The 23,515-nt window shown below is 47.8% G+C and overlaps 1 protein-coding gene across 3 annotated transcripts in view; it reads left to right on the top strand.

Moving 5' to 3' along the window:
- The window catches only part of TAMM41 (TAM41 mitochondrial translocator assembly and maintenance homolog), a 38,968-nt gene extending 35,400 nt beyond the window's left edge, over positions 1–3,568 (top strand). For 2 of the 3 annotated variants that reach the window (XM_083156159.1, XM_083156160.1), the window contains one exon: positions 3,414–3,568. In XM_083156159.1, the coding sequence (XP_083012285.1) occupies positions 3,414–3,481 (68 nt within the window). In that variant the 3' untranslated portion in view covers positions 3,482–3,568. The remainder of the gene's footprint in view (positions 1–3,413) is intronic. The other variant, XM_083156158.1, reaches the window with a different exon arrangement.
- Positions 3,569–23,515: the final 19,947 nt, after the last annotated feature.

Here is a 23,515-nt window from a genome sequence, read left to right as displayed (position 1 = left end):
AAATGCAGCGAGCCCCGCTGTTTTGATGGCCGCACTTGCCTTTTCCACCTCGCTTCAGGGAACAGGCGAGGTGAAACGGCGAGTTAGGGGGAGCGCATTTAATACTCTGACAGCGAGCTATCGGCACTGCTCCCCATCAGGGTCTCGCCACTCACATTGAGTATACCCCAGTGCCTGCGTGTAAACGGGATAACGTGGGAGACGGCAGAACTCCCTAACAGAAGCGCAGAGTCTAACTGATCAGCATGTAACAGGATGCCGCTGAATAGTGGTTCACCGGATAGCGGCTGGAAAGCAGTACTCCCAAAACAGGCTGTAGAGGAGGTTGCACCAGGGAGGAGAAAATCCAGTCACGGGATCTTCTACCCCTAGAGGAGCTGTCATTGGACTCGAATAGCAACAGAGGAAGTAACACAGGTCACGGAATGTCATGTGACCAAACCCACATGGCGATGTCTGTCACTAGGAGCCGGCAGGTGACCTCCTACAGAACCCACTGGAGAATGGGGTGGTGCCTACGACTCTTACCCACCGGCCTTCACCGGCCAAATACCAATGAGTCGCAAGGACTGATGCGCCTAAACGGGGGTAGTAGCCAGGTCCCTGGCGAAAACCACAGCGGATCGTCACAGCAGCTTATTCCCAGGTTGTCACCCTTCACAACAAACCCAGGTCTTGTAGTGGACACTTGTAAATGTCATCTACAAGAGCTAGTCTGGCCGTCAGTGATCTCCATTTAGTTATGACTTGGTCATACCTTTCACACAACCTGGATATGACCTTTTCAGACATAAGCAGGGTCTGGGTCGGCTCGCCATGAACCAAAAAAATGATGTGATTGTACATTGGCATGGCGTGTTTTGGCTTCAAGCTTTTTGCCAATTTAAATCCTGCTGCAGATCCAGTGAAAATCCGCAGCTTCAAATGGTGATTGATAAATTCCCCCCCGACTGCCAATTGTCTCTATATCTAGATGTTTGTACATATTCTGTATAAAATTCTGAGTGTAATTCGATGATTTTCCGTTCCTTATGTAGGGGAAGCCTTTAATGCACTAAATAAACATAATGTGAGCCCTGGAGATAGAGACCCACTCATAGGATTATTCTGTACCACCTTTCATGTACTTTGACAAATAAACCTTTCATTTGCTGTACACCTACACTTGAGTCTGCATTTACTTTAATTCCTTCTAGCAGTATCCAGTTATCTAGTAATCTACTTTATAATGTTGGATTTTTGGCAGAGATGTCCATTCGCACAGAGAAAGCGAAACATGACACTGCTGGAATCTAATATGATAATTAAAGTAGTCAAATCTGATCTCCGTCTATAATATTGTTTTCTTGTGTTTCGTGACACAGTCTGCTTACCGAGAAGTTCGACCAAAGTGCAGCTCTGTCATGACTGAAGGGATTGCAGGATCCCAGTGCATATATTTTTGTTATATTCCACTTTATACTAGATGCCCCGCATCCCTGTTCTGCTGTTTTCTAATAGTGAATGCAAAACAAAACCAGAAGGCTCCATTGATAAGCAGTGGAGGCAGCCATTTTGTGTGCTGCAATAAAAGGGGCATACACGCGCAGAGATGTGCGCTAAGCGATTTTGCTAAGCTATTTAGGGTATGTGATTTCCCTGTGTCCAGATCTCCCATGGAGAGCACATACACATGTAGAGATTTGTGCTAAGCCATTTTGCTAAGAAATTTTACTTAAGCAAAAAAAGGCTGTGTAGTGGCTCAGAATGAGAGATTGCGATCAGTATCTATCATTCTGTACACACAGAGAGATTTGCAGTCACCTGCAAAGCAATTTGACTAGATTTTGACTGCATGCACTGACTTAGGAGGAGATAATTAATCTCTCTGGGCATACACACGGAGAGATCTGTGCTTACTTTATCAACAATCTAGTCAGATTGTTTAGAAAATAGCACAAAATCACTCCATGTGTATGCCCCTTAAGTCAGGCATCGTGGATACTAGTCAGGGGATACGGCCAGTTGGTAGACCTAAAGATGGTCCACAGTCATTAGGACAACACTGTTGGGTCGACATACTGCAACGTCGACATGGGTCAAGGTCGAACGGTCGTTAGGTTGACACAAGCATTAGGTCGACATGGTCTAGTTTGATAGTCCAAAGGTCGACATGGGTTCGACCCAATGATCCATACCCCTAGTCAGATAGTCTTTTACACATATTTACAATTAGCTACATTTGTAATTTGACTCCAAATTAGGCCTTTCCCAGTGCAGATGCTGATGTAATGTACCAGAGGGACCCCATAGTTAAGATAATGGTACTTGTGTAGTTTCACGGCGGCAGTTACGTTGTCAGCGTAGCGTCCCTGTCAGAAACAGCATCGTGTTCCCGCGGTTAGCGTAGTCAGTCAGAAGTAGTGTAGTGTTCCCGCAAGCGTCCCTGTCAGAATCAGCGTAGTGTTCCTGCTGCCGCTTAGCGTAGCCGGCGTCTCTGTCAGAGCCAGCGTACTGTTATGATATGGCAGGTGTGAATTTGTGATGGTTTATGGTCAATGTTGAATACTTTTGCCATCGATGGGGAAAACCAGATGGTTTGCTATTAGCATAGCTCTGCCCCTGGCACCTGTGAAGCTCCACCCCCACATTCTGATTGGCCTACGGGTCGGTCAGTCAAACAAAATGGATGACAACTGATGGATGACAATCAATAGTAATAAACAATGTGATAGGTAAAACTATCGATGGCCAGTTGTAGCAATGGCCATCCCTAATAGAGTGACAATGTATGATTTGAGTGCACTGTGTGGAAACTGACATTAGAGAAAGGGGGTGGGGCCCACCAGGGATTTCCCCTGTGTTCCTGTGGGCCAGTCCCTCCCTGATTGTACAGAAAAATCGGTACTTGTGTAATAACTGGGCGCCAGATTTTGAGATCGGATCGGAAAAATCGCATCACATGCAATCAAATCGCATTCGATGCGATCGACGCGATTTTCCATAGGATTCAGTGTTAAAAGGGTCCTGTTCATTTCCCCACTATCCAATTGGGCATAGAGATGATTTTATATAGCGTGGTGAGCCCGAAGCGTGGCGATCGGAAGCGGAATACATTTTCAGTAATCCGCGTCCCCTCGCTGCGCTCGCCGCGCTATATAAAATCAACTCTATGCCCAATTGGGTAGTAGGGAAATGAACAGGACCATTTTAACATTGAATCCTATAGAAAATCGCGTCCCATCGCATCGCATGCGATTTGGTCGTGATTCGATGCGATTTTGCCGAAAATCGCATCGCATCTGATCGTATGCCTTAAGTTAAGGCATACAATCAAATAATCGGGCGCTCAGATATTACACAAGTACCAAAAAATCTCTGAGCCTATCACACTTGGCTGATTTACAAGTAAACAAATATTCTCTCTCTTTCAGGAGTTAAGAAAACTGTGTCGTATAGTGCAAAGAAACTCTACAAAATGATGAGGAGTATTCGCCAATAGTAATTGTGACGTGTATTATGATACTAATGTTGATTATTTATATTTACTTTTTATGAATTTAATAAAAAATGAACACAATTGTGACTTTTTTTTTATTTAGAACTCATAACAGGTATGGCTAGTGTCACACACGTGATATTTCTGTGGGTAGGTAAAGATAAATCGGTACTTGTGTATTATCAGGGCGCCCATTACGTAGTTTACGTAGTGGTGTATTCAGAATACCAATACAGCACTATGCTGGCTACGTAAACTACGTAAGTGGCTCTGGAGCCCTAAAAATACACAATGCTTAATATCCCCACTTTCCACGTCATACCCCCAGTATCCACGTTGGCGTGGAGTCAATTTTATAAAGTGTGCGCTCGCCACACTTTATAAAACCAACTCCACGCCGACGTGGATACTGGGGGTATGAGGTTAAAAGTGGGGGTAAAATGGGTGATCTATACTTACCCTCCTCCGGCCCGGGCACCGTGTCGATTCCCGTTGACTGTCCGGCAGTCGCATTTAGTCCCCCTGCTCCGGCAACTCGACACGGACACTGTACGCAATTAGCGTAGTGCTGCTGGGGAGCAGGGAAACCATGTGATGCGCCGCCAGCGGCACTACGCTGAATTACGTACAGCGTCCGGTACGAGTGCCGGAGGAGGGGGACTAAAAGCTGCCGCCGGGGAGTAACCGTCCTTTGCTGCTGAGGAGTCATCGGGGATCGCCGCCCGGAGGAGGGAAATATAAACCACACCACCCTGCTCCCAGTGCTGCCTCCTGTATTATTAGACAATTATTGTCTGTGCACTTTATATGTACTTAATGGACTTGATGAAAAGACCTCACCGGTCTTGAAACGTCGCCCTATGTTTTGTATCTATGCACTAATATAAATTGAATTATCTACAAGTCCGTGGAGTGCCGCCTATTAATCTCATCGCCTGCTTTGGGGATAACGTTGAGTGGTTCTATTTATACTATTGTCTATTGGAAGGCACCGCGGCAAGTACATGCATATTCTGGAGTGCCGATTATCTTCCCTTTGGATATATATATATATATATATATATATATATATATATTACCATATGATTTTTTTCTATAGGTTATTCGCCTATTCCCTCACATGTGCACCAAACTACCCATACCCTATTTCCTAACATCGCCACCAAACTACACACTACCCCCTCCCTACCCATAGCCTATTCCCTTACACCTACACCAAACTACCCACTGCCTACCCTATTCACTCACATCTTCACCTACCCCTTCCCTCCCATAGTCTATTCCCATACACATCCACCAAACTACCCCCTCCCTATCCATATCCTATTTCCTGACACCTCCAACAAACTACCCCTCCCTACCCAATACCAAATATCCTCACACCTCCAACAAACTACCCCCTCTCTACCCAATACCAAATATCCTCACACCTCCAACATACTACCCCCTCTCTACCCAATACCAAATATCCTCACACCTCCAACAAACTACCCCTCCCTACCCAATACCAAATATCCTCACACTTCCAACAAACTACCCCCTCTCTACCCAATACCAAATATCCTCACACCTCCAACAAACTACCCCCTCTCTACCCAATACCAAATATCCTCACACCTCCAACAAACTACCCCCTCTCTACCCAATACCAAATATCCTCACACTTCCAACAAACTACCCCCTCTCTAGCCAATACCAAATATCCTCACACCTCCAACAAACTACCTAATGTCCTCCAAACTTATGGTGTGTACACACGGGGGCGATTGCCGTGCTATGCGAGTCCCGATGCGTTCAGATCGCATCGGGACTCGCATCTCACGGCATGCTAGAGGGGCACAATTTACACTATATAGTCTTGCCTGCCCTCTCTATCTGGCTGCCGATTTGCGCTCACACGGGAGCGCGCATCGGCAGCGCATCGGGCTCGCAAGCCCTAAAAAAGCATGCAATTTGTATGCGATATGGCTTCCGATATTGACTATATTGTCAACATCGGAAGCCATATCGGCCTGTGTGTACACACCATTAGACAATAGAGAATGTAATGATTTGTTGTTTTGATTACTTTTTGCAACAACTAAAGAATGCAAACTAAACTCCCTTCCCAGCAACGCACACTTTACACTGACTATTATATATATATATATGATCTGTGATGATGGCAAGAAAAGAATCTAAAGACTTGTTCTAGCCATTTAGGATTAAAGTGATAAGTTTGACTTATTTCAAAGCTCCAAAGTACGCAAGTGGACAAGTCATGGCTCGGAGTAAAGGAGGGGAGGTAATGATAATAATGGTTTAGCCTCCAAGCAGTGCTGCATGCAGCGACTTGCCCACCTTCAAATATTGAGGCTGCAGGCTGAGAACCAAGTACGGTTTGTGGATATTGCTGTGTGCAGTAATGTCACAGGATGATGGGCAATTTCTACTGTGTATAACATTACCATCAAGGATGGTTGTACTGATATTTCCAAAAGGTAAATAGTTAAAAATACTTTGATGCAAAAAAAATACAGATCTGCTTCTAAAACACCACACAAGTTACAATCAACATACAGTAGTTTTTCTTTCTTCTGTAAGTGTCTTCTCTGAATCCATGTACAGAAAGGGATACCGTCATTGGGTTGACATGGGTCTAGGTCGAAAGGCCATTAGGTGAACTCAAGCATTAGATCAACATGGACAAGGTCGACAGTCAAAAGGTCGACATGGGGTTTTTCACGGTTTTTTGAGCCGGCATGTGCTGACAGGCGGTATTTCATGCCCTACCATCCACTAGGGTGTGGTGGGAGAATAAAATAGTGTGCCGAGTGCGGTTCTACGTTTTCAGTGTGTAAAAAAAAAAGTGAAAAGCCCCACGTAGACCTTTTGACTGTCAACCTGTCGACCTAATAGTGTCGACCCAACTTCTTGTAGACCTAATGATCCATACCCTGCAGAAAAATGGAGACTGAGAGTGTAAGCCTGGAAAGAGGTTTTCTGGTGGTCCCTCTGGGGCCCTTGGGGGATTAATGCAAGATTGATATCCTGACACCTTTTTAGAAAAACATCCAGAAAGTAAAAGGCTTATTACAAATATACAGCCCTTGCTCTTAGCTCGATACTCGTAGGCATTGGACATTGGTTGTAGTGATAGCCATGCTTGAGCACAGGTGACTTACACCCTTTTCACAACAAGAAGCAAATTACCGGGTTAAAGCTTTTCACGGGGAATTTGAAGAAAAACCCGGGTTTTTCTTTGGTGTGAAAGGGTTAACCCCGGTCTCAAATTCCAGGTCGCAGGGTCGTGCGATAGATTTTGTGCACATCGTGAGATTTTTCGGTGTGATCACCATGCGATGAGCGGCCCCGCACAGCGAAGGGGGATCCTATGATTTTATGTGGCTTGTAAGATCTTAAGATGCCACTGATGACCAGTGTGCTGGAGCTGCAGATCGTACGATAGATTTTATGAGAAATGACACACAAGGTCTATGGTGAGTCTGGGGAGCTGATGGGAGTTCAAGGGAAATGTGACATGATCTAGATAGTAAGCTGGTCGTTCTGATGTATGGCCAGCTATAGATCCTTAGTGTAGTACAAGCAAACTAGGGGCTCCAATCTGATGCGCATGGAAACGTGCATCGGCTTGCATTGGGGTTTAAACCCATCCGATTTTCCCATTATCTTCTGATTTATCGGCCTGATATGTCAAAATCAAGACAAGTGTATGGCCATCTGCCCCACCTGCAGTGCAAATGGTGTTGCCCATTTTGAGAACAAATTTGTCTGAATTAGGGTCCGTGCTAAAGGGGTGATTCAGACCCGCTCATTGTGGGTCGAATTCGGTTCCTCGGGCGATGGTGCGGGTTTGCGCTTGTGCGAATATGCCCATGGTCGAATCCTTTCGGTGAGTTTCACACTCGCCATGGCGTTCGCTCCAGTATGGGGGGCTGGTGCAGGGGAACCTTCAGCGTTTTATGGGCGCACCCGTAAAATGCCCATAGAGACACTGGGCTTACCCTTGTGAATGCAGGCTTGTTTATTCCTGCTTGGGGCGGCCGGCTGACCTCACATGACATCAGGGTCCGCCCCTAATTCGTCCATCTCTGACCAGGATAAAACTCAGTCTACACTGACTTTCATCTGCAAAGGCGAAAAAAGAATTAGATGGTGAGCGACCATCGAATGATTTTCCTACAGTGTGGCCACATGCGTGTGTATGTGACCTTATTTACTCACATGCTTGTGGGGGAATTTGTGTATACAGAATTGCCATCTACTTAGAAGTGAGCATGTGCAGAAACCCTTGTGCACCAAGGACAGGGATGGGACAAATGCCCACTGAGGAATCTTTCACAAGTGGACAGATTTATTTCTATCACTCAGGGGATTATTCTGATTCACTCGCAAAGGCAAATTCACTCTCTAATGGACTAAACCATATGCAGTGCAGGTGGGGCAGATGTAACATGTGCAGAGAGTTAGATATGGGTGTCATATTGTTTCTGTGCAGGGTAAATACTGGCTGCTCTATTTTTACACTGCAATATACAGTAGATTTCAGTTTGAAGTAGAAACCCCAACCAAATGTAACTCTCTCTGCACATGTTACATCAGCCCCACCAGCAGTGCACATGGTTTTGTCCATTAGAGAGTGACTGTGCCTTTGCGAGTAAAACAGAATAACCCACTCAGTGCAGCCAGCTTAAGTGCAACTTTGAATATGAATTGTCTACTAATCTGCCTGTTGGCCTTCCTTCGCACGGGGACCGATGTATCCGCAATGCACATACTCCTCTGATATATATTAGGTCTACAGTAGGTTCCCTTTAATGCAGGCACCTGTATTAATCGTACTGAACCCCCAAGACCTGTCTCCTGCCTATATTTTGAGTGCAATCTCCGGGATGTAAACCAGCTCAGGTTCCAGTACCACAATAGAAAAACTGCATTTGATATGCGGTTATTTGAACATTTGCATACATCCCTGGCTCGGACAAACCGTCTATTGAAAAGCTGTGTAATAAAATCTGCACGTACCGGTTCTACAGGGCAATATTGCAAACAACAGATAAGGTTGCAGTGTATAATATGTGTATTGTATGCGATCACTAAGTGTACATACACCGTACAATGATTTAGTGTGTGCTTTGTGACTAGAAATACAGGGATCTCTACTGCGGACTATTGACTGCATTATAAACCTCCCCTTTAACTTCCCAATTCAAAAAATATATGGTATGTACTTGTTATCATTATATTATAACAATAATAATAATGATCATTATGCAGCCAGTCATGGATAAGCTCCAATTTAGTAGTTGCTAATGTTTTTTCAACATGTTTTTATTACCCAAATGTTGTGCAATAGTCACAAGTGCGGGGGCTTGTGTACAATGTGGAGCTCCAAGTTCATATAATAAAAAGTGTTATTGTGGTTTACGAGCCATAGAATTGCTGAGGGGCTCGGAATGCTGTAACTCCGGCTTGTGCTCCCGCAGAAGAGTATTTGATATTCATTTAGTGGCAGCGCGTCTGATGGGAAAACATTTCTGCTCCATATTTGTAACTACAGATGAGTTACAGGCACAGTCATGGAAATATGGGAGTGGGCAGACTCGGCGGATGAATCACGTTGTTGTCTGACATGGTGCAAGGATAAGAATTCAGCTGTGGGTTTATAATTTGACACTCTGGGTGGTCTTGGGCTAAATGAATTAAGGTAATTTGACCCAGGGCTCATGTAAGTCATGTAGAGCCCAGTAAGAATATTAGCTACTAGAAGCCCACATAGCCATACACATTATACTGAAACAGCCAAGTGCGCAGAACTTGCAGCCTGATTGATTGGAAAGTAATTAATTTAATACTGTCACATTTTACATGGTCTCTGACTATCCACATCTACTGTACCTACCCATCACACTTAAGGGGCATATAGACTACTACGATGTATCGCAGCAGTGTATGGGCCATCTGAGCCCGGGGCCTTTCTAGGTGGCAGGATCGCATGCCACCCCGCTGCCGGAGTCGGAGGTCGAACGGGCAGCAGGTCCGACCTCCGGCTTAGGTCCGCTAAGCATCGGACCCGAGGAGGACATCAAACACATCCGACATGGAACAATTTTTTTGTCCCTAAAGGATTGGGTGAAATTGGACCAGATCGGACAAGTGTATGGGCACCTTTTCACTAGTCACACTGTGCTTTCTCTGCTGCGTCCTCTTCCTATTACTATGTAAGCAAGTACTTGCACAGGAGGCATTTGGGGGGTCTGATCCACACTGAATCACCTCATTGTGGTTCCGCCCCCTCCCTCACAATGCCAGCCATCTCAACACGGTGCAGTAGGGGGCCCACAATTGTTTATTCATGGTCACATAGCCATTCCGCATCACATTTCCAACACATGGTCATGTGTTTAGTGTTTAGTTTAGCACCTTGCTCCTATCACAACCCATGTAGTTTCCCTTCTCTACCTGGGGTGTCGCTCTCTCCTCTGGTGCTTCTATCACACTCTGGGGGAGATTCTCTATTGCTTACCGCCGCGGTCCGGGGTCCTTTTCTATGCCGTTATCTCCTTCGGATATGCTGTATTCTTTTTTTCCCGCTGCGCGATCACCGCACTTCCGCATTCCTTCCTGTTTCGTCACGGTGCCGGCTCCCCATTGGACTGCATTGCCTTCCCTCCTATTCCGTATGCTCTAACACCCGCGCCGAAGTAAAGTAGGCTGTTCAACTTCGCAAGCTTGAGGTGGCAAGTTGTACAGCCTGCTTTACTACAGAGCGGGCGTTAGAGCACAGGGAATAGCCATATTTAAATAATCATTAATAGTTTTTTTTATAATGCACGGAGGTGTCAAATCATATATAGCGGACCCCCGTGCACCGCGCCAGAGCCTGCCAGACTGACGGACAGGAGATCCCCACTGGCTTCCGGACAAGCAGTGTGCATGACATGAAAATGAAACAGCGGGCGCATGCGCACTGGACACAACCTGGGGATCGCGGAGGGGTGAGATACCGCAAACATAATGCGGTAGCCTAATTGACAGCATATGGAGAAGAGGTAGTCATTAACGGCGCGCAAATGTGCCGTTAAAGTAGCGGTAAATAGATACATTCGTAACAAATGTAAGAGAATCTCCCCCTCTGTATCACAGTACTAAGATATGGTGTATAAAAAGCTTACTCGATCCAACAGAGAGCGACACCCCTTGGCAGGGGAGTGGAATTGCATGTGGTGTGACAGGTGCAGAGTGCTAGAATGAACACTATGGCGTAGTCTTACTGTGCAGGCCCTGCTCTCCAGATGAATAGCCCCAGCCTCAATTTCCCAGTGCTTCATCTACTGCATATGTGCAGATTTCCAGTGATATTGTGCCTCTGCCATATACCCAGCGCTGCAGAACTGTGTGCCTTCCAAATCAACAACAGTAATAGTGATAAAAATATGTATTTGTTATACTTTTATTATTGGAAGCAATTCATATGTGTACTGTGGGCAGGATTCAGATGGGGTTGGAGTGTGCATTGCTGCTGCTTCCTTGGAACAGATAACGGGCGGGATGCTCTAACATCCTCTGCGCCTCTTCGCCGGGTACCGCATTCATACTAATTGCAATAACATATGCGAATAGTAACGGAAAGGACAGCTCTTCCGATAACAGCTGTCCTTTGCGATGCGGCACCATCCCTGGACTTCCAGGTCTGAGATGTGCATCTGTGCAGAGTGACGGTGCCGGATGAGGGGCATGCTGGGAGGGATCTGTGACAGATCCCTCACACATCGCTGTGGAGAGAAGCCCATAGGCTTCTACAGGATATCACAAGCAAAAGCTGGCAATTCCCTCAGCAGCTCTGCCCTGACGGATACCCCAATAACGGGGGTTTTACCGCATTTTTGGTTTTGAGCATCCCACCCAATGTATGGTAATGCAGATGGAGGTATCTGGTATAAGTAGATTCCTCCTGCATGTATGTGTAATCCAACACTGTGCTTTAAAATGCAGCAGTGGATCATTTGTGACTCCACCGACACGCTGCGTGACACATGGGGGTCACTCACCAGCCATCGCAGCTCCGACAAAGGGGCAGATGTATGAACTTGCGTTATAGGGGAGAAGGGGTGTCGCGCACATTATGTGCACTGATACTGCTTCTCCCCATTTAAGAAGAAGTCAGGGTGCGCTAAATGATAGCAGGCCGATATGAAGGGCAAATGTACTGCCCTGACCGTTACACCCTCTTGCGCTATCCACTTTGACAGCTGCAGGGTGGCAATGCCCTATGCCCACAGCAGGGACAGCGCTGCCCTTGCTGCCGGCTCCGGGCTGCGCTGAAGATCTCGCGTGAGTAGCTAGATCCCGCACATGCCCAGTCCAGCCGGCCAGGGGGAAGGAGATAGTCCATCAGTGTGAACTGATGCGCCGTCTCCAGGAGTAGACATCTTGTTGGTGTCCCTTCCTGGTTCGCCTCGTTAATGAGGTGAAGCAGGAGGTGTTATAGTGGCACGATAAGCGCCGTTCTAAATCGTCCATCCCAAAGAGTCCAGGAAATCTCAGAAGACCAAAATCTTGGCCTTATTACTCTACCAAATATGCCTCAGTTTTGGCCAGCAGAGGCCATTGCAGTAATGTGCGCAGCTGAAATTATAGCCTATATTGTGAAACTTCTTTGGAAAAGGGGGAGGGGGGGGGGGGGTGTCATCAGACCTGATCACATGGCTGCAAATTCACAGTCCGGACCATAATAGAACACCTGTGCATGCGTACAGCTCATAGTATGCATGTGCAAGGCCTTCCTGTGATGAAATCCAGCTACTTTTTTAACCGCTGGCCATATGCAAGATGATTGACAGGAAGGCGGGGTTTGGGGTGGTAACGTCCGTTTACTGCGAGTGTCAGGAAAATTGCAGGCATGCCCAGGCGATTGAAGGAAAGTCATGTGACATCAGCTCCAGCCGTGATGGGCCTATTGAGCTACGCACAAACTGCACATAGTGGAAAAATCATTAGATGTGAGCGTCTTGCATATGGATTTGCTGCTAATCGGCATAATTTTCACAAGCCATTCGCCAGCCTTGCACATCAATTCGCAGACTTGCACAGGGCGGAATTTCACCCTGGCTGGGTGGGGATTACCTGATCGCAGGACTCTGCAAATTAGCAGCCCAGCAATCAGTTCTGAATAACCCCCTAAATACAGAGGGCCAAATGCCCTAAACTTCAAAAGTGATGAAATGGAGAGTGATAAACAGCCAGCCAATCAGCTCCTACCTGCCATGTCACAGACTGTGTTTGAAAAATGTCAGGCAGGAGCTGATTGGCTGGCTGTTATCACTCTCCATTTTATCACTTTTGAAGCTTAGTGCATCTGGCCCAGAATCTGGAACTGTTTGGGCCTTTTCTATTATTTATGTAAAAGTCTGGCAGCAGATATTCCACTTTTTTTGAGTACTCATCTTTGCAGCCAACAAAAATCAAACTGACAAATAATTCCAGTTTACAAAAGATAAATGTTGTGTCAGAGAAATGATGTCTGTATTCCACTATGTGCAGAGGCTAATTAACCATTTTTATGTGTAACAGATGTTCCTCCCTCGCATTGCCAGAGATCTCTCCCAGCTGTGGAGTAGGTGCTCCTACTAGTGGTTTGGGGGAAACTATTGCAGGTGCTACTTTATAGCTGGGATTCTGGACCTCTTATCATACAAGCAAATCTTTAACAGGTAACTCTAAGGGGCCTATTTATCAAATAATGTTTCCATGATATCCTCTGGGATATCTCCATATTTGCTGATGTTCCACATTTCTAATAGCAGCTGCAGTCCCATTCCTATAGCCCTCACATTTATTCACCAAGCTACTGAATGCAAATTGCTAATGCTATCTCAGGGTTGCCTACCTGACCCTCTCCATGCGGGAGAAAATGCTCTGTTCCTGGGCTTCCCTGGTAATGTGTGATTGCCATCACCTGTGGTGAGGTAGGTAATTGATAAGAACGGTGTTTCACCACAGGTGATGGCAATCATACATTACCAGGGAAGTCCAGGAACAGAGCATTTTCTCCCGCATGGAGAGGGTCAGGTAGGCAACCCTGTGCTATCTGAAGATGGCGCTAGCCACATTAGCTATGCTTGACAAAATTTACTGGAGCACGGTTCCTCTGGAACCCTCTTCGTCAATGGCTGCTGCACGTGCGTGGTCAGAGGACTGCACATTCGTAGTAAGGCTTTGATGTCCCGATAGAGGACTCAAGTTACTGCTGATATGGTCACTTCAAACACATCACAGTGGACTCCTTTTAGTGCCCCTATAGCTGCGTGTGAGCTTGTGTGTGTTACATATTTTCTTACTAGTTAAAAGTCCATCAAAATGACGGCTTAGTCTCTATCTGCTCCTATGTAAAAATCTCTGTCTTCACAGCTCCCTCTCTCCATATATCCAGGAAGTTTGAAACAGATTATTTTGCTTTCACTTTCTGTTAAGGAGTAATTTTGTCCATTGAGTGTCCTCTAGTGATCACTGGACGTTCTTCGCCTCAGAGGTAAGGCGTTTTTAGCCATATATACTGTATACATATCAGGGTTGCCTACCTGACCCTCTCCTTCAGGGAGAAAATGCTCTGTTCCTGGGCTTCCCTGGTACTATATGATTACCATGATCACATTATTGGGTTTTATTTGCAACAATATCTATCTATCTATCTATATATGTATAAATATATATATACTAGGTGATTCATCGCGCCCTACGGGCGCTCTTCACACTGTCGTAAAGGGGCTCTGCCCCCTTAACCTGTGACCTTTATGTAGGGGTGGGTGTACTGCAGGATGGAGAGGGGGCGAGTGCGATGTTGCCGGCGGTGTATGTGGGGGTGCTGCGGGTGGCAGAGGGGTAGGTGCGGTGGTGTTGTCTGTGGGGGTGCGGTGGGTGGGTGAGGTTCGGGTGCAAGAGTGCTTGGGGGTGGTGTGGGTGGGAGAGCGGGGGAGGTGTGTATGGGGGAGGAAAGGATGCATGGGTACTTCACGTGGGGGATGGTGGTGTGCGGCTGGGTGCAGGGGTACTGCAGGTTGTGGAGGTCTGGGTTGGGGGGTGCCGTGGGAGGGAGCAATAGTACCATGGGTGAAGGTTATTGGCAGGTGTGGGGTTGCGGCAGGTGGGGGAGAGTGTTTGGTGGTGGTTCGTGAGGGGCAGGTGGGGGTGTGCTGCAGGTAGTAGAGCTGCAGGTGCGGGGTGGGCTGTGTGTGTGTGTGTAGTCTTGTTTTGGTCAGGTGCTTTTGGGGATGGAGGGGTGGGTGCAATAGTAGTTTAGTTGGGTGGGGGATGGTTGTGAGTGTGTTTGCGGGGGGTGTAGGAGTGGGGGTTGTGGGGTGTGTGTGGGTGACGGTAGGGTTATGGGTGTGATGTGGAATGGGGTGAGACCGGTAGGGCATTGGTGGTGGAGGGTCGGGCTTGGGTGTGCTGTGGGGGGGGAGGGGTTGTGTGGTGATGAGTATGGGGTGGGTGGGGTAGGATGCTTGGCAGTGTTGTGGGTGGGGGTAGTGGCAGGTGGGTGGATACTGTGGCTGTCCAGGTGGGTGTTATCCCCGTGTGGGTAGTGTAGTGTGTGGTTATTAGGTGACTGAGGGACAGTTGCGGTGCTAGTATGCGTGTGGTAGCTGTAGGTGGTGGCGTGTGTGCATGTTTACTGTGGGTGGGGGATGCACGGGGGTAGATTCAGCAGGGCACAGGCATGTTTGGTGGAAGAAGATTAAGTGCGCTGCTCCCCCGACTTACCTTTTACACTTGTAGAGGCACTGGCAGCAGGAATCCGCGCTCCTCCGCAGCAGCATCAGCAGTGAATGGGCGGTCCGGGATAGAGTTGAGCCAGGCGGGTGGCAGCAGCAGAAGAAGAACCAGCATCAATAGCGGTGGTGGCAGCTGTGAGGATACGAGTTCTTCAATCACTCAGACACCGAGCAGATGAAACCAAAATACAGTTTATTTTTATCACAGCACACACAAGTAGATAAAGACAGGAGCAAGAGGCAAAATGTAGCATAGAAACATCCAGGTAGCAGTCCAAGTCCTTTTTAGCATCACAGTTCCAAATCACAAAACTATCACTTATTCCACACAGCAGTGATAGCCGAAACCTGTGTAAATCCACACAGCACGGACGCTCCACACCAGAGCTTAGTAGGATGCCCCCCCCCCGGCAAACGATGTGTTCCACAAGATCCAGTGGAGGGTATGACCCCCGAGCCAGGATTGCGACTAACATGAGGAGCCGGCATGTGTACAAGTCATTTTAAAACCTTCTAAATTCCCACGGTACCTGAACTATCAGTGGACTTGCACTGGGTCCGGATTGGTGGATTCAAGAGTCAGGTATATTCCCCCCTTCAAGCTGCAGCTGTCCCTCTGCTGCTAAACCCCTGCTGGGTCCGGTTCCAAAGAGTCTAATAGAGTTCAGAAAGGCACACAGGAGTGTAAATACAAGGAAGGTAATTTGGTTATGTCCTGATTACCCCCTGTGGACATAACCTTCCTGTAAATAGCAGGGGAATTGGATCACCCCCTGTGGACATTTCCTGTCTGATCATATTTGGGCAATATACAGTCTAATACTATGGTTCTGGAAATACACACAGATTTGGGGAATAGAACAAGAGGGTACAGACGGACTAAAAAGTACATTAATCACGACTACACCTAATAAAATATAATAATTACAGTCTTACAGTGAGTCTGATAACTTCACATTCCTTCCCCTACTATTTTAGTCCCTGTACCAAGTTGTTCAGGAACCAATAACAACCTGGAATAGTGAGATGCAGAGCAGAGAATCTGAGGTTTGGATGTACCACCTGAGTCCCACAGAGTGACATCATACCAAACCCATCTTGTAAAAGGCGGCTGGTTTGCAGAACCAGCACGGGCAATATCACAATCTAAGTTATACATTTGAACTAACAAGGGATTTAGCAATTCCTCTTCTTCAGATGCTGGGTACCCCCTCTCTGCAACATCTACTAATACTTTTGTCTCTGGCATAATGGGGCAGGGAGCACTTTCCACCTCCCCCTCTTGCACAAGGAACAGCTGCCAAACAGCAGGCCAATATCGGGGCTCTAGCCCTGGCACTTCCGCCACTCTGTCACATCCTTCCTCCCTCCAACCCAAACTAGTGGCATGGCAAATTTCAGTACAGCATTTGGTCTCAATGCCCAGGGCTGAGGAGGGACCCTCCATCAGGAACAATTCAGTGGGTGGCTGCTGCAGGACAGGCCGTGCTAGCACTGTCCCCTTAAAAATCAGTCTCTGACCTGCAGCTACTTCTGCGCACACCTCCTCCTCCTGGATAACCTCCTTCCCCAGCTGAATATGCTGGGCAGCCTGAAACAAGACGTCATCTGTGACTGGTATGCTTGTGGCCTGGATGTTGGCGAATACTCCTCTACCCACGGTGATCTCTTCTTGGACGCAGTCCTCATAGATCCCCTGGCAGCAGGATAATAGCTCTTCATCTTCCATCTCAGCAAAAGGGAAGCTGTAATGCAGCTCCTCCTGGGGTGCCTGGCTAACGGGCCCCTCTTTCTTCACTTTGGGGATAACCTCCCCCAGTATTGAACACTGACCAGCTTCTTCCCTAGGCTGTGGGAGAAGCTGTTGCAGGCGGTGCCTTTCATCAGCCACCCTGCGACACTGGTCTCGCCATGCTGGGGTGTCCAGGAGCCCGTGATCAGTAGCCTCTTCCTCTGCCACAATAAAGCACTCATCCAGACACTCCAATTGTTCCCACACACTCAGCTGTGCACCGAAATTGAGGATCCATGCCCGATAATCGGTAAATGCTTTTGTAGGATCCCCCTGATCTTGAAGGATCTGCTGGATGATTTCCCTGAGCGTGCAGGATTGGACGGGTATACCTCGCAGCTGACATTCTGCTATCAGCTCCTCCATACTCATTTCTTCAAGGGCAGTTAGGGGCCCCCCTGACAACGACCCTTCTCTTGTGGTAACAAATAATTCTGTGGCAGACCCCTCTGTTGTCTGCCCAGATTGCAGTAGCCCCCTTCTGGACCTTTCCTCTGGTTCTATCTGGGGCATCAATTTATTCTGGACTTGTCCTTCAGCCTCAGAATATTGTCCTCTTTGTAGCATCTGGGTAACTGTAGCAATCACTTCCTCTGTAAATTCTACAAACTCTGGCTCCCCCAGCAGATTCCATGAGGTGGCCTCACCTTTACAGTGCAGGAATGCATCCCCTAGGTAACACAACTTGTCCTGTATGCTGGATACTCTCCACCCGCTGATCATCTGCTGAGCTTCTTCCCAGTACTCCCAGATATACTGCATTTTTCTGACAATAAATAACAGATCCGGCTTCCCAGCCTGCCGATACACTGAAGAACCTCCATCCCTGAGCTCCTCTGCTTCAGGGGTCTTGAGGCATCGATTTTCTTTCCTTGGAAACATTCTCCCTTTCACAGGACTGACACCTGCTCACTTGCTGAACTTCACCTTACTGCATTTTCCGTTTCCTTACATATGGTCTGATCCTCTGTGCTCGATGGTTGGTGTCTGAATGATCCCACTGTCCATGCCGCCAAATGTGAGGATACGAGTTCTTCAATCACTCAGACACCGAGCAGATGAAACCAAAATACGGTTTATTTTTATCACAGCACACACAAGTAGATAAAGACAGGAGCAAGAGGCAAAATGTAGCATAGAAACATCCAGGTAGCAGTCCAAGTCCTTTTAAGCATCACATTTCCAAATCACAAAACTATCACTTATTCCACACAGCAGTGATAGCCGAAACCTGTGTAAATCCACACAGCACGGACGCTCCACACCAGAGCTTGGTAGGATGCCCCCCCCCCCCCGGGCAAACTATGTGTTCCACAAGATCCAGTGGAGGGTATGACCCCTGAGCCAGGATTGCGACTAACATGAGGAGCCGGCATGTGTACAAGTAATTTTAAAACCTTCTAAATTCCCACGGTATCTGAACTATCAGTGGACTTGCACTGGGTCCGGATTGGTGGATTCAAGAGTTAGGTATATCCCCCCTTCAAGCTGCAGCTGTCCCTCTGCTGCTGCCCCCCTGCTGGGTCCGGTTCCATAGAGTCTACTAGAGTCCAGAAAGGCACGCAGGAGTGTAAATACAAGAAAGGTAATTTGGTTATGTCCTGATTACCCCCTGTGGACATAACCTTCCTGTAAATAGCAGGGGAATTGGATCACCCCCTGTGGACATTTACTGTCTGATCATATTTGGGCAATATACAGTCTTAAGGTCCCCATACATTAGGCCTACTTGTCCTTAGGACAAGTCGGAGCCAATTCTCCTGTGAGCCGCCCGGCAGCTCCCCGGGAGGGTCACCTACAATTTGGCACTTGATGAGCCAAATTTTACATGTGATAAATCGCTTGCGATTTATCACATGTAACGGGAAGCAGGGGGCGGGCGGTGAGGAGCAGGGGGCGGGCGGTGAGGGGCATGGGGCCGGCGGTGATCCTCTTCATGGGGAGCAGTGGGGCGGGCAGCGTGGCTCTCAGCCAATCAGGGAATGGCTAGTCATTTGACAGGTGTATTAAAAATCTAATACCCGCCACTGTACTGCCCGGCCCCGTCCGTCCCGCAGCGCTGCTGAATGATATCTGTGAATGATCACAGTGCCCGTCCAGGTCATCACACACCGGCGCCACCAGCTAGTTAAACCGTCAGGACCCGCTCCGGCGTCGCCCTGATGAGCGCTGCTGCTGACCACACCGCCCGCCCAGGTCAGCACTCACCGGTGCCACCAGCTAACAGGGAGGTCGGACGTGATCTTATGTGCTGACCGTCCGACCTCCCTGATCCGATCCGATGCGCACGGGACCGCGCATCTGATCGTATCAGATGTCACAGTCCTGCGATTTTGGGCCGATTTCACCCGGTTATCGGCCCAAATTGCCGAAATCGGATGAAATCGTCCCAAAATCGCATAGTGTATGGGGGCCTTAATACTATGGTTCTGGAAATACACACATATTTGGGGAATAGAACAAGAGGGTACAGACGGACTAAAAAGTACATTAATCACTACACCTAATAAAATATAATAATTACAGTCTTACAGTGAGTCTGATAACTTCACAGCAGCCATCGGTAGGCCGGACACTTCGCTGCTTATTCTCCCCCGCAGCAGTCACCGCCAGGCAGGGAGAGGGTAGACAGACCCGGGCGGCAGCAGCAGTGGCGGTTGCGGCAATAGTGGGAGATAAGGGCTGGGTCAGGCACCAGGACAGGGCTGAGGGAGGGCCCAGTGGGCGATAGTGTACAGAATGGGGACACTCTGGGAGCTTTAGCCAGTGCGCTGATGCCGGCAGCTCTGACCTGTCCATCTTGACTTGTGCTCCCTGGACACGCCCCGATGGGTGAGAGGGCACGGGTGTGGTGACGTCATAGGAGCTCCGGCGGCTTCCCGTAGAGTATGTATGTAAAAAGAATGTATATCTTATATATTTAATCTATATTTATGTGTGCAGCTATAATGTGCGTAGAATATGTATATGGGGGGGGGGGGAGGGGCTGCTCCAGGTGCTTAATCTGTGACTGTGTGTATAACTCAGCCCAGCGTTATAGACACACTCACAGATTGAGTGACAGATGTAGCCAAATATATAAGAGATAAGGGTTGCCTACCTGACCCTCTCCTTCAGGGAGAAAATGCTCGGTATCTGGACTTCCCTGGTAATGTAGGATTGCCACCACCTTTCTTACCAATTACCTACAGTAGCTCACCACAGGTGATGGCAATCATACATTATCAGGGAAGTCTACAGCAACTCTGATGTCACTTTGTATAATTTCCTGTGGGAATCGCACGGTAGACCCAAACCTTGCATTTGGCTCCCACTTGCAAGATATTTGCTCAGGCTAAAGTCTGGAGTTCTAAGTGGCTTTAGAGTGTTTTATGTTGAGTTGGCGTTCCAAAGATTATTTACAGAGTGCTCAAACTTCTAAGTCCCTGAGTCAAATGTAATAAGGTGTGAGAATCAGAAAGTGGTATATTTTAGGAGAGTTTTCACATGTTTTTTTTTAAGTGCCAATCAATTAAATAGGAAAATCAACCTGGTTTCTCAGTACAAATGATTGCCAGTACTTGTGTAGGTTCACGGCGCCAGCATGGCACGTCTTTCTGTTAAAGTAAATATGGGGCCCAAGTGGGGTTTATCTTTGGTGTAACCCCATTCTGTATGCCAGGGGCTGATTTAAGGGTCAGGCCGCCCCCCCCCCCCCAGTGTTTACATTATACCTATCACCCACTATTTCAATACACACTGATTTAACTTTTTGTGCTGATTGTGGCTGTTCCAAGTGTTATTCCACTCCTCCGTGCAAGCAGTGGGCAGGAGGCAATGGTGGGAGGTAATGCAGCCAGTTACCTGTGGAAGGTCGGGGAGGGCGTCACTTAAAATGCGCTATGCTGCAGCATCAAGCAGAACAGGTCTCCCCGTCCTCAGCAGCCCCGGGCCGGCGCGTCACGTCTGCCTGACCAGGCGGATCCCTCACCTGCGCGCTCACTCCATAGGCTCCTGGGAATTACGTGTCCCCGACCAGTGCCCGCCTCCCACCTGTACTGTACAGCAGCGCTGTCTCCAAACACAACAGGGGCTGTGAACAGAGCAGCAACTTCAGAAAACGAGCGGACAGTGCAGCTGCCAGACGGACGATTAGAGAACCTCAGGCCTGCCTCCCTGCCTAGCCCAGCCTGCCATTGGACGTACGATTGAGGAGGCCAGTAGCGCGCTTTTCTAATCTCCATGGCTTCTGGAGTTCACGCTCCACCTGAGCCGTTCTCCCCCAGCAGCTACCGGGAGTCAGCTGGCGTTATAGAGGTGGCCCTCTGTAATTACAACTGTAGTACCATCCCATAGGCAAATCAGATCTTACGTCCTGGCAGCCAATCACCACGGCTGCAGGACTGGAGCTCTGATTGCCTCACGAGCCGGAGCTGGGGTCGCATCATGCTGCTGACTGTCAGACTGGGGCAGCCGCAGCAGATGGGGAGGGCAGCGCAGCTCTAATGTCAGGCTGGTCGCTGCCACTTCTGATAAATGAGAGCAGATCATCCTCTGCTCCCTGCTGCCTGATGCTTAGATTTTCTCCAGCACCATCCGCTAAGCAGCTGCAGGAGCGCACTGCATGGGATCTGTCCCATCTGACAGCTGCCGGCCTGCCGCCAGGGCTGGATTTGTGCCTAGGCCCATGAGGCACCGGCCTCAGGGCGGCACCAATGAAGGGCGGCACAGCAGGCTGACGTTCTTTTAAATAGCAGCATGGCAGAGCGGGTGGGCGGCGGCAAGTGACAAGCGGCGCCGCCACCGACATGATTCATCATATGTCAGCGGCAGTGCCGCTCGTCACCCACCACTGCCCACCCGCTCTGCCACGCAGAGTACATCACCGGCTCTCTCCGACGGTCCCCCTGCGCGTCCGGCTCCACCGCTAGGTGAGCTAAGCTGAATTGCTCTGGCTCACTGCCGCATGCGGGGAAAGCAGCTAGGCTGAGCAGCGCGAACCTCCCTGCAGTCAGTCAGTGTGAGAGAGACTGACTGAGACTGCACATAAAGTTAATTCACCCTCCCTCCGTCCGGGTCCTTCATACAGTTAGCAGTCCAGACTGATAGATAGACTTATACCTTAATAATGATTATATTAAAATAGGGGGGGGCGGCCAAAAATGTTGTGCCTAGGGGCGGCCTGACCTCTAAATTCACCCCTGCCTGCCACCCATAATAGGTGCCGCCCCTAGGCCCGTGCCTCACGGGCCTATTGACAAATCTGGCCCTGCTGTATGCTAGAGGAGTTGCATGGGTCGCAATGCATGGACACCTCCCCAGAAAAGTGAAAAACAAAAGGTGGCCCTATGCAGCTTCAGAAGTGGGTCTTCCTAGGTGTCACCAACACCTTAGATAGAATTCTAGAAAAACTGTTTTTGGAAGAGACTCTTCAGGAGGCGCACATTCAAAAGAATAAATTAATAGTGACACTAATGGTATGTAATATATTACGTGATTATAATAATAAAAAAGGAATAAAGTGAAATAAAACAAAGATAAAAATAAAGATAAAAGTTCTTGTCTGATTTTTGATTCCCAAGAGAGATGTGATCGAACAACAGACCATCAGGAAGATAAAGAAACCGCTACAGGTTTGAAAATACCCATACTTTGAAATACATTTACAGTCACCTAATCACATACTTGTTTTATTTCTTACAGTATGTGCAACATTGATCACATCTCTCTTGGGAATCACCACCACACGGAGCATCTTGATTTAAAAGAAAGGACACAGCCGACACAAAAATCAGACAAGAACTTTTATCTTTATTTTTATCTTCCTTTTATTTCACTTTATTCCTTTTTTATTATTATAATCACATAATAACATACCATTAGTGTCACTATTAATTTATTCTTTTGAATATGCGCCTCCTGGAGAGTGTCTTCCAAAAACTGTTTTTCTAGACCTCCCCAGAGAAGAATGCTATGGCACTGCCTACCTGCTCTGCCATAGCATCCACCATAGTACATGATATACAAGCTAAACAGGGCTCACTTTGGCTCTACTCTGGCCCCGCCCGATCGTTCCGGACCACCATCCACATTGTATAGGATAAACCCTCCATGTATCACATTTTGGGTCTTTTCAGCCTAAAATAAGGCTGGGCTTAATGTTTTTTCATCCTAGCATTGGGAGTTTACATTTTACAGCACCAGGAAAAGCAGAAGATTGCAGATTCTCTTTCTGAAGTTCCAGTACTGCATGAGTACTTATAGGAAGATGGATGTGGGGCTGGATAGGAGCATCAGTCTTTGGTGTTACCACTCCTAAATATTCATTTTTCACCTCCTGATTAACACATGATGGTCCAGAGCAGTCACATACAAGTACATCCCAGCACGCAGTATGTGGAGGGCTTTTATTTATAGAATCACTAAAATTGGCATGTTAGCAACTGAAGCACTTGAAACCTGGAGGGGAACCTGTAAAGTGTCAGAATTCTC

The sequence above is a fragment of the Crinia signifera genome, chromosome 8 (genome assembly GCF_055691185.1).
Source record: "Crinia signifera chromosome 8, ASM5569118v1, whole genome shotgun sequence".
In the NCBI taxonomy this organism is placed as follows: Eukaryota; Metazoa; Chordata; class Amphibia; order Anura; family Myobatrachidae; genus Crinia; species Crinia signifera.
This window is presented reverse-complemented; position numbering and strand designations above follow the sequence as displayed.